This window comes from Mytilus edulis, chromosome 10 (assembly GCF_963676685.1).
Source record: "Mytilus edulis chromosome 10, xbMytEdul2.2, whole genome shotgun sequence".
NCBI lineage: Eukaryota > Metazoa > Mollusca > Bivalvia > Mytilida > Mytilidae > Mytilus > Mytilus edulis.
This window is the reverse complement of record NC_092353.1, coordinates 32,172,428-32,185,057: the sequence shown is the minus strand read 5'-3', so window position 1 is coordinate 32,185,057 and position 12,630 is coordinate 32,172,428. Positions and strand designations below refer to the sequence as shown.

Sequence of the window (12,630 nt, the reverse complement as noted above, 5' to 3'; positions counted from 1 at the left end):
GTATATTAGTGTTATGTTATGTAAGATGGCACATTAAATATTTGTATATGATACTAATCCTTGTTCAAATGTTTTTCGAACTGCAGGTACAACAAGACAACAATCCTTCCAGAAGTGCTACAGCTAGTCTTCTAATTAAAGTCAAAGACATTAATGATAATCTTCCGTTTTTTAAAGATGATTTTGAAGAAGTGCATATCGATGAGCATGCATCGTTTGGAACTTTTCTGTGTAAACTATCTTCCATTGATTACGATTCGGTAAGCTAATATATATATGTTAACTTGCGTCAAATAAAAAGACCAAAGATGTTAAGTCAACAGAAATCTTCTTGATTATTTGAACTTTATATGAAAAAATCCATAAAATTTCAAAACTGTCATATTTCACTATATGAAGAATCTGTATTTTAAATGTATTTTTCTTCTGGATTTGGTCATACATTTATTTTTACCTACGGTCACCAAAGTAATACATGTTATTTTTCGCGTGACACATTGCATTTGGTTATGGATACTGAAACCTTCTTTATAAAAAGAATCTGCATACTCAAATGCAAGAACAAGCCATTAACAGTAAAACCACGTTTTATTTTTTAACTGTGTTAATCTAATAATGGACTATCCGATGTTTGTTATTGTACTTTTTTTTAAATCAACAAAAAACAAGGAATGTTTAAATTTGTACGCAAATATAGATTTTAAAAATGCATCACACATTTAAGCCTTAAAATCAGGTAATATAGTTCATAATGCAAATGAATAATTAGAAAATATTTACTTATTTTTCAAATAAATTGTTCAAGCGTATTGTTTTACTTTTGTATGATTAACCTGTTAAATATTGTGGTTACCTTTTTCTGAAGATAAAATGGAACACAATTCCTTTTAACAACAAATAATGGCGAAGTGGCACGTAGATTGATATATCTATATTATATTACAGAAACCTTTTGACAAGACTGGATATCTGTTAAAAACATTCTCGGACATATTTTATGCAGAGACTAATGAAGATGGTTATGGGGATGGGGAAGTCAGGGTCAACAATTCTACAGCACTTGATCGCGAAACACTTGGAAATGTTATCAATGTTACAGTATGTATATAAAACATAGTTAATGTAACACATCAGACAATCTTATGCTTCTCACTTGTTATCGTATTGTTTAAATTAAATTGTCTTTATCACCAAAAGACTTCAGAATTAAATACCCGTTGTCCCTTTTCTTTGTCAGTCTATGTTTTCTATTTATGTATTCATTCCAGGACATAATTATGTATAAATGGGTATCTCTTAAATTCGACGTTCACGATCGTGTTAGCCTTTTTGCAGAGCAATGTGAACAAAAAGTTCACTTTAAAAGAGCTCTTGCAACTTAAAATGGTACCAAACACCTTGACTCATAATAGTTTAGCTCGTTTATTTTTCATTACATTTTTACAGAATATATTTTTTTACCCTTTGACAAAAATATAAATATTTTAAAAGATTTGAACCAACCATTTTATCGGAAAACTTTCATTTGGATATACAGCAGTTTTACAAACACTAATTTTGATAACTGAGAGGCATTATATTTCCTTAATTATTGAACGTGATTAAAACGTTTTGCTGATATTTACAGAGTTATATCCCTGTAGTGTAATGTACCAACTATAAGATTGATGTAAGCAATACATATTTATAACTTATATTATCTAATAATACTTTAGGTGACAGCGGTTGATGCAACAAATAATACTGAAGGTGGTAATATGATATTACAGATACACATAATTGATATAAACGACAACAGTCCTATATTTACACAGCCAAAAGGATACACTTTCTCTGGAAAGACCACTGGGACGATTGGTCAGGTAATACAAGTAATTGGAAATATAGAATTGTGAGATTGATTTTAAATTATTATTTACACCGACATTACATTTGTTCTTATTCACGAAATGTCACTGTAAGACTATGTCGTCTAAGTCCTGATGATTACTATAGACAATCACACGACCTTCAACAATGAGAAACACTTATTCCGTATAGTCTGCGTTAAAAGGCCCTGACATGACAATTCATTTTTAGAATAGGACTCATCTTATAAATTTCATTCGTTCACAATTGCTGGTAAAAAACAACTACATTGTAAATACTTGAAACTATTATATCATGAGTACTATTTTATCAATAAAGACAACACAAACATTAAACATATAAAAAGTATTAAATTAGTTAGCAAATCAATCAATAAGAATTAAGTTGTATCATATGATTAATTAAGTTAATGTACCCTCAAAATGATAATCACTTCGTTCTGGTAAAACAGAAAACACCAGCACATACGCAAAAGTTGAATATATAAATTGAGAGCTATACAAAAGTCACTAATCCATTAATAAGTCAAAATTGAAATGTATCTTTAGTGTTTGAACAATTTTTAAAATAAAAGGCTGATAAAAAACAAAAATCAAAGAGTAAAAAAACAAAACTGAACTCTGAGGAAAATTCAAAAAGGAAAATCCCTATTTAAATGGCAAAATCAAAATCTCAAACACATTAAACGAATGGGTAACAATTCTCATATTCCTGAGAATAAACGGTGGACTCAACCTGGTTTAAAGCTTAATCAACTGCTTACTTGTATTACAGTCGCATCAAATTCCATTTTATTGACAACGATGTGTGCAGAAAAAATAGTAAATAACAAAAATACAGAACTCCGAGGAAAATTCCAAACGAAAAATCCCTAAGCAAATTTCAAAAATCAAAATGTCATTTATCTGATTTGGTACAGACATTCCTCTGTGTAGAAAAGGGTGGATTAAAACTGTTTTTAACCATGGACACTGGTATTCGAAAAAAAATTCAGATTATACCCTATCTAACAATGATATGCTATACATAGACATATTAAAACATAGATCGTCATTTCTAGGTTAATGCAACTGATGACGACAGTAACCGCAATGGTTTAATTATGTATAAAATACCATCTCATCACGGTAATCTCAGACTTGATGAAAACACAGGAGTTGTAAATCTCACTGATCCAATCTCAGATGATATAACATTTCATGTAGAGGCTTGTGATAGTCCAGTCCAACAAAGCAGCAGGTAGTTTTATTCAATATGTATAAGTAAATAATACGGGTTAACCATTTGAAACGAAATAGTCAAGATAAAGTTTCATTCAAGAAATAGCAAACCTAAACAAAAAGACCGGCCTCTTATAAGTAGTGAAACATTTATTTTAATTATCGCACGCGGGACTTTTCGTGCTGCGTTTTGTAGACAAAAATAACAAAGAAAGATAACAACATCAAAAAAAGTAGTCACCAATAACAGAATATGTGACGTCATGAACCCCATATGAAATTTACTAACCTCTTACGGATTCATAGAGGGCACCACGTGAAAGGATGACATCAATCACAACGTCATTATTGTCTATGGTGCAATAACTACGGGTCAGACAGAAACTCACAAAGTAGAATAAAGAATAGTGTAACGTCTTATATCGATAAGTCTCAAAATAAATATGGTTACTATTTAAAAGATTATTCAATTTTAGTAAAGATATGAAATCGAAAAACAGCGCACCAACGTATTTTTAAATTTTAAATAGAAACAGGAAAACAATAGGGAGAGACATGACACATAACTTTAATGGCTGATAAATTTTCCTCACTGTTTAAGACCGTTCTATAACCTACACTCTTAGTTTCTTCGTCAATTAAAGTTTAGTGGATAGTTGTCTCAGTGGCAGTCATACCACATCTCCTTACTTCTATATATATATAGCCAAACAAGCGATAGGTTCTTGGTTTATTATTTATTATTTTTATTATGATACCACGTGTCAAAATTCCAGATTTTGATTGGCTAATACGAAGGAGATAATCTACACTATCCTATAGCAAATACTATATCACCCTTAAGGAAGACTTTTGTTTGAATGTGTGCTTAATTAAATACGAATAGTTCGTATGCACAAGACCTCATAGTCCATTACTTTGAACTTTGAACTATCACCATCTCAACTATGTGCTATTTATATTGTTGTTGTTCCGCGTTTACACATTAATTTATAGATTATTTAGAAGTTTACAGTTAAGAATCAATCATAATCATTTTTATATCGAATTCAATATGTAACTTTACTAACTTTTGTTATTTATGATATTGTTTTAAATAAGTTCTTAAATTATAACAATCACATATTGCATTTCAGGCGTTGCAGTCAAGTTCCTGTAACGATATTGGCAAATTTGACAGATACTTTGCAAAAAGAATTAAATGCAACCATATCCGAAAATGTTAGGCCTAAAACTATTGTTAAATTTATAGATGTGAGTAATATAAATAGGATAGTTTGCAAGATAGGCTTGACCTCTGCTAATATAACTGTAATGTCATTTGTACGCTTGATCATGAAAACCTTTTATCATTATTTATTAATTCAAGGAGTTTATTTATCAAGCATCCATAAGCTGACGTACCTTTAATTCCTCATTGAATTTTCCCTTCATTTTAATTCGTATTCAAAAAGTGTCCGTTAATAAACGCACCCGTTAACATCTCCGTTAAGGGCATAGATACAGTTACAGGGGAGGTAATGACGTTTCTAATGTAATTTACATCTCTCACTTGTATGACAGTCGCGTAAACTTCCATTATATTGACTACGACTTCGACTGCAAACTCAATACACATAATTGGTAAAATGTCAAATAATTTGGTACAGCAGTCAACATTATGTCATAATCTTAACCACTATAAAAACAAACCAAAATGTAACAAAGAAACACAAAAGGCATATAAAGAAAGCACATGAGTAAAAATGAAAGACAAAAATACAAAAAATTACCATAGCACAATAACACAATGATGGGATGTATAAGTACAGAGCCACGCTATATGTAACAAAGGAACAAATACATTTCTAAGAACCCAAAATTTTCCATTAGTTGTCTAAAATGTCACCCCATAGCAGGATCTCAATAAGTATTGCATGAAGGTTAATTTTTTAGCACACTTTGTTAAGATATTCAGAACAAGTTACCATTCACAATAAATACAATATGTAGGTTCTGTAAGTTGGGACGGCATGGATAAAGGGCGAGACATGTAGACTTTCATTGGGGAAACAATGGAATGTTGATCGGTACAAACAAATTGCATTGCAACATGTCTCATACGGACTTTACAAAAAAATGTTGCAAGGGTTTTTGTTGTGCGGAGAGTATCTTGAGCCTTTTATTTAATTAATGAAGACTTGTTGTCTGCTCTATGGTCGGGTTGTTGTCTCTTTGACACATTCCCCATTTCCATTCTCAATTTATGATCGAAAAATATGTTGTCCCCAAACGGTTCATCAATAAGCTCAATATATGACAAAATTTGACAAATGCTATTTACGAAACGCTATCCATATTTTCCTCTTTGTGCAAGTATGTTTTACGAATCAAATTCGTGGACGTGTTCAATAAAAGAGGGACGAAAGATACCAAAGGGACAGTCAAACTCATACATCTAAAACAAACTGACAACGCCATGGCTAAAAACGAAAAAGACAAACAAACAACAGCACACATGACACAACATAGAAAACTAAAGAATAATTAAAATAGTCGTCAATGCATTTGATATAAAGCTTTTGTGTATAAATATAAAATGGCATTAATTTCTTCTTCTAAATTAAACAATTGTTTCAACTGTTTCGGTTCTTACATAGTCTCTGCTTTCAAATGTACAGCTTATACGCATGCCTGACTAAGGGAAATTCAGAAAAGATCTTTGGACACATGGAATTAATTAACATTTTGTTTTTTGTAAATTTATTGCCGATGTGAAAAAAAACCCAAAAAAACCTTGACACATTTAACTCAACTAGAAAATTTTAAGTTTTATTTATCAACTTTTGTAGATGGGAGAAAGGAAGACATATAAAATGATTGGAGAAAACTCGTCGTTTGAAGTAGGGGCCACAAGGTTATACATTAAAATATAAAGTTATATCTATAACAAGACATGTAGAGGTGACGGGAATCCCTAAGTTGAATTAACAAACTCATACTGTTCCACTGTTCTAGGGTTTTATTCACTTAGCAAACAAAATGTTTTTGAGCTAGAGGCAGATGATACGATAGTGATATTCAAACTCAAAATTCGAAAGATAATTTGGCATCATCATGGCAACAAGCGAAATTCGACGAAATGACTAACATTCCATAAAACTCATATCAAAAACCTAAATACGACGAAACATGAACTCCAACAAAAACAGGGGATGATCTTAATTGATGAATGCTGTAGCATTTTACTTTGCATGCTTATAACACAATCTCTAACATCATGTTTTTGTATTTATTTTTATTGTTAAATAAAAAAATTTGGATTTTGCCAAATAAATAATTTAATTTTTGGTTGAATTTGCATGTTTGCATTTTGTTACATTTTATTAGCATGTGTCACAAATTTTGAAAAATTATGAGTTTACTCGTGAATAAACGTGCAACAAATATGACGAAACAAAATTTCGATACGTGCAGTGTACTTTTAACAACATCTAAACTTTAAAAAACCAGAATTGTTTTAAATCTTTTCAAAAGATAGTGCAGTCATTTTCATATATTTATTAACACTTTTCTTTTTATGTCAAAAATAGTGGAGTTGTTTCTACCTTGGCCAACATTGACAGGGAAGATGGGCATGATAGCTACACCTTAAACATCCATGTCCTTACCAATAGAAACTTTGTATGTTATCTTATATTCTTTTACATTTACAAGAATCAAGGGAATACTTAAAAGTCATCATATATATCCAAGAAAAGGTCTAAATATTTTTATAAGTATGGTTGCAAATGCTTTTATACAGTCGCGATAATACGTATTTTTATTTTATTTATATTGCTTGAACATTTATCAAAAGATAATATTTTGTTTACATGTCTTAAACAATGATTTCTAAATATAAATATTTTACTCTTTTAGTACGATTTTAGTTTGTGTGTTTATCTCTTCAACATTTTATTCTTTTCAATATCAAAGTTTTTTTAGTACTAGTAACAATAAATTTATGAAATGAACAATAAATATTAAAGTATTATTATTCTTGTAGGTTTTTGCTAACATAACGCTCACAATTTATGTTCTTGATGTGAATGACAATCCACCAGTCTATAACACTATTGACAATTTTTTCGAGCTACCCTACCCTCTTACTCCAGGGACCGATATTGGTTATGTGACTGTAAGTATCTAATCTAATTTCTAATTGAATGATTATGACTGGATTTAAACCCTATTAGGTTTAAAAACTGAGTACTGGTTTAAAAAAGAAACACCATTAACCCTGCAATTGACTATTTTAATATACAAATACAGATCAACCGGAGCAACAAATGATAGTCGCCGTCTGGTATCCGGATTATTTGTTAAACTACTTTTAAATTTTAGCGTCATTGTATTATTGCCATAAATTCATTGCGATATTTTTTTCAAGTTTCTTATATTTCTCGTACAAATCAAATTTGATATTTTCTACACGTATTGTATTTATTGGTATCATATTTAAAAAAATAATGACGTTTCTGTTTTCTGAATAAGTACTTTTTGTGATCTTTCATTATGCTGTTTCTTTTAATTCATAGTAATACATCTCCTATCTTATCTCTCGTAGGCAACTGACAAAGATGATGCTGACAATGGTGCCATACAGTATATCATTCCAGAAACCATGTAAACTAATTTGTATTAGCAGCTTGTTTTCAATTATATAATTCTGCTTAAGAATGTACAAGAGAAGAAAAAAAATGAAAGTTGACAATAAAATTGTATTGTCAACAAAAGTACGGATTGATTTCAAAACATGAGTTATGTCCAACGTGTCCAGTGTTGTAATGCATATCAAAGCTAAATATACCAAAAACAGAATATCGCAAAAGGGCTTAATATCGCTTAAGTACATAAACACACATATCAGGACAAACCCTGATTGATTTGTCAGATGCATATTATTTACAAAGAGATCGTTCAAATCAAAATGTCATTTATTAAACTTACTGAACGACATTAAAAATTATTCACAACAACAGATAAGTTAATTTAAAAAAGTGTTACATTTAAATGACCTTTTTAAAAAGAGGGTAAACAAAAAAGGCCAAAGCTAACTACAGCATATATTTTCGCAGTATGACTTTTGTTATGACTAAAATGAGATGTAGTGTATACGTTAACTAAGTAGCAAATAAAGTGCATTTGAAACCAAAAACAACTCGGTTAATTCATATGTATTCTCGTAGTCATTTGATTTTAAAGTGATTTTTATACTGATTTATTATCAATAACTAGTATTTGATTGAAGATTTTGTGTATAAATTGGTATATTTTCATGTTTATTTAGATAAACAGTTTTAATTGATATTCGGTTAATGTGATAATATAATTTTTCAGAACCTCGCGGTATTTCACCATAAACGAAACAACGGGGAATATATCACTTTCGGATGTAATTCTTCCGCATGGCAAAGAGTTCTTTCAGCTAATTATAATTGCAAGAGATAAAGGAAATCCTCCCCTACAGTCTTCCTGTAATGTTTATGTAAGTTTATATAGTGTTCATACTTTATATAAAAGATTTGCGGTTGTCAATTGACATCCCTCATTTGAAATAAGCTCTTTTTGTACCAATAAGCATCTCATTTGATTTTTATAACGAAGATGAACAATTCTTAAAAACAATGTACCGGCAACAGCTTTATGAAATAGTATGAGAAGGGAATTGTCCTGACTTTGTGTTGTTAAACTCCTAAACATATAACTTAATATAGATATTAACTTTAGAAATTGAAATAAGTATGAGCCATATGAAAAGTTTTTTTTTTTACTTTAACTTATAACTATATATTTCGGAATAGATAGTAGGGACGATAACGAACTGTTGCATGCTGTAATTTTGAGCTCGATTGGTATGTGCACATATCGATCGTTTTAGTTAAAATAAGCAATTGACGAATATAGAGTTATAAAATTGAGAATGGAAAAGGGGAATGTGTCACAGAGACAACAACCCAACCATAGAACAGACAACAGCAGAAGGTCACCAACATGTCTTCAATGCAGCGAGAAATTCCCGCACCCGGAGGCGTCCTTCACCTGCCCCTGAACAAATATATATACTAGTTCAGTGATAATGAACGCCATACTAAACTCCAAATTGTACACAAGAAACTAAAATTAAAAATAATACAAGACTAACAAAGGCCAGAGGCTCCTGACTTGGGACAGGCGCACAAATGCGGCGGGGTTAAACATCTTTATGAGATCTCAACCCTCCCCCTATATCTGTAGCCAATGTAGAAAAGTAAACGCATAACAATACGCACATTAAAATTCAATTCAAGAGAAGTCCGAGTCTGATGTCAGAAGATGTAACCAAAGAAAATAAAAAAAATGACAAAAATACATAAATAACAACAGACTACTAGCAGTTCACCGACATGCCAACTCCAGACTTTAATTAAACTGGTTGAAAGATTATGTCTTCATCATATGAATATCAGGCATATTCTTTCCCGTTAGGGGTTTATTATTATACCATCATAGCATATATGAGAAGAACATAACCCGTGTCATGCCAACAACTGGGTTTTGAATAAATGCGTTTAGTGCCGATGCAAAGTCCCTATAAGTGAATCAATATTAACGCCAAAATATGCAATCTTTAATGACCTGACAACAGTATCGTAACTATATCCCCTCTTAATAAGTCTATTTAAAGGTTTTGTTAGCTTCTGAGGTGAATACTGAAAATTTTGTGCTTTATAAAGAATATTTCCATAAAAGATTGGATGGTAAATACATGAACGTATAAGAAGTCTGCATATTGAGCTATATTTACGAATGATGTCCTTATACCGATGATAACATTTAAAAAATGTTTTGACTAGTTTGTGATATCGAAAACCCTGGTGTAATAATTTGTCAGTATTACATGAATTTCTCTCGTTAAAATCTAAAACGTTGTTACATACACGAGCGAACTGTAGAAGTTGAGATATATAAACACCGTAAGATGGTGACAATGGAAAATGGATAATTAACGTGAGAAATGAAAAATCATCTCTTTTATCATAAATTTTAGTATTAAGCTTTCCGTTAATTATATAGATATCAAGATGGAGGAAAGGGCAGTGAGCATTGTTAGTATTAGCTTTATTTAAAGTAAGTTCAACAGGATAAATGTCTTTAGTATACATACTGAAGTCGTCATTATTGAGAGCCAAAATATCATCCAAATATCTAAGAGTATTATTAAATTTTTGTATCAGATGTTGTTTCAATGGGTCTTTGCTGATTTTTGTCATAAATTGTAACTCATAGCAATACAACAACAGGTCCGCAATAAGTGGTGCATTATGGTACTTGCGATTACTATTATTTAAGCTACGAACGTGATCCAAATTCAAATGTCTTTGAATACTCTAAATAATCGATAGAGGAGTCAAATATCTTTTCATCGAATGTTTCGGTTCCGTATGATTTTACTAGGGTCTTAAAAACATTACTTTAATCAAATATCACTTTTTAATAGATATCCAGAACTCTCATAACCGATCTTTTTGTTCGAATCGAAGCACCATTAGAGTCAAATGTTCTTAAGGCACAACATTTAGAATATGAAACGTAAGTATTGTATTACATATATCATGAATGATATAAATCGTACATGATAGTAGTGGTTACATATACTTTCATTGTAAATTAGGGAAAAAAACACCATGGTCACAAATAACAAATAATAAAAATAACAATAACTATTACAAAACAGTACTCAAAAATATAAATAAAAATCCTGCTCTGTTAGGGGCCTCCTTATTGCAATGATTACGAATTGTTTTTTATTACCTTTTGTGTCGAACAAATATATTTGTGTATATATATGTACATAAAACCACAACTTTTGTATCCTCAAATAAACGTAGTTTTTCTGCAAACACTACAACCAGACATATATTTACTATATTAAAAAAAAGTTAGAGATAGCAAAGTGATATTGAAGCTAACAAGTTGAAAACAAACTGATAATGATTTGGCCAAAACAAATAAGCCCGACAATAGCGTAAAGACAAACAACAATACACAAAATCAACATGAGAACTAATTTCATTGCTTTATGTGTAGATAGTTTTTCAATGTTTGCCTGAAATCTGATAGTATGATATCCAATCCAGTTATATCTTCTCAATTGTATTGCGTTTCCAAGATGGACGAAGTTCATTCGAATGAACTCATCATAGATACCGGGATTTCAATTTTGAACAATAAATTACAAAATATATTTTCATTCAAGAATGTAGAAAAAGACTTTGTATACAGCTTTTCATCATAAACATTTACCCGGACAGTGAGATAACATCGTTCACTAGCTTCATTTCTTTTAACCTTTAATAGAAAATTGAGTGAACTCCTATCGCTGATGGTAAAAATTGAAGCTATACACCCTAAAGTGATGACAGGGACAGCTAGGAAAGATGTATCTCAACCAAGGTATTAATTTTCAAATAGAAGAAACATTAATAAATGAGTATGGCTTGCTCTGTCTACTGTATATATTCATGGTAGAGTCCTATTTCAAGGCAATTTACTCATAAAATGTTTTTTTGAGCCACAATCTTCTCAGAATATTTAACTTTTTTGTATAAGAGAGCCAATGACAGAGGCATATTTAACTCATCAATCGATAAAAAAAAACTATTTAACTCATCAATCGATAAAAAAAAACTGATAATCCCATGGCTAAAAAAGAAAAAGACAATAAAAAAATCAATGGTACACCAATCACAACATGAACCCCACCAAAAACTTTTATTGATCTCAGGTGCTCTAGAAGTCTAAGCAGATCCTGCTCTACGTGTGACATCCATTGTGTTGCTCAAATTATTACAAATCCGGTATCAAGTATAATTAGCTAGGTCACATTCTTGATGGGACTGGATTAAAGTTACAACAATAGGAACATATACGAAACAGATATTCCGTAACGGTAAATATACTCGTGATAGCTTCCTTAAAATGCATGAAGGAATGATTTCAACTTCACCATTTGGAACTCTTGGTTTAATAGCTTCCTTGTAAGCAGCAACCCTCTATCAAGAAAATCATGATAGGAAGCACAAGCCCATGAATATCGTATCAATAAGGTGATATATACCCCGTAAACAGGCGCTGCTGAAATGTTGCTACTTTTGTACATTGGGAAGTTGAAATCATCTCTTTTGTCGTTAATTTTGGTAATCAACAGACCTTCATTGTCAATTTCAACCTTTTAGTCAAGAAATGAGGCAGACGTAACTGTATCATTCTGCACAATCCCTTATCTCAAGTTCGATGGGGTAGATGCGGTCAAACAAAATTTGTATGCTTTTTGTTCCTTTGGAATTTCAACCAAAGTTGAAGAACTTGGTCCTTCTTCCCTATACCGAATACCTAAACTACATACTAATAAGTGTCCATACAAACAACGTTATATTACTGGGTCTTCCAAGTGATCCATAAAACCTCTTTTTGAATTATTTACATAAATTCTATCAGCAATCAAAACCGGGATTCAAAGATATTGTGAAACTACCTA

The 12,630-nt window shown here is 31.0% G+C and overlaps 1 protein-coding gene across 1 annotated transcript in view; it reads left to right on the top strand.

Moving 5' to 3' along the window:
• The window catches only part of LOC139492711 (protocadherin Fat 3-like), a 42,660-nt gene that overhangs the window by 21,512 nt on the left and 8,518 nt on the right, over positions 1–12,630 (top strand). Inside the window, exons 12-23 of the mRNA XM_071280864.1 lie at positions 87–260; positions 946–1,098; positions 1,716–1,862; positions 2,930–3,108; positions 4,226–4,343; positions 5,921–5,985; positions 6,662–6,752; positions 7,117–7,248; positions 7,678–7,736; positions 8,451–8,598; positions 10,591–10,682; positions 11,451–11,546. Coding sequence (XP_071136965.1) covers positions 87–260; positions 946–1,098; positions 1,716–1,862; positions 2,930–3,108; positions 4,226–4,343; positions 5,921–5,985; positions 6,662–6,752; positions 7,117–7,248; positions 7,678–7,736; positions 8,451–8,598; positions 10,591–10,682; positions 11,451–11,546 — 1,454 coding nt within the window. The remainder of the gene's footprint in view (positions 1–86; positions 261–945; positions 1,099–1,715; positions 1,863–2,929; positions 3,109–4,225; positions 4,344–5,920; positions 5,986–6,661; positions 6,753–7,116; positions 7,249–7,677; positions 7,737–8,450; positions 8,599–10,590; positions 10,683–11,450; positions 11,547–12,630) is intronic.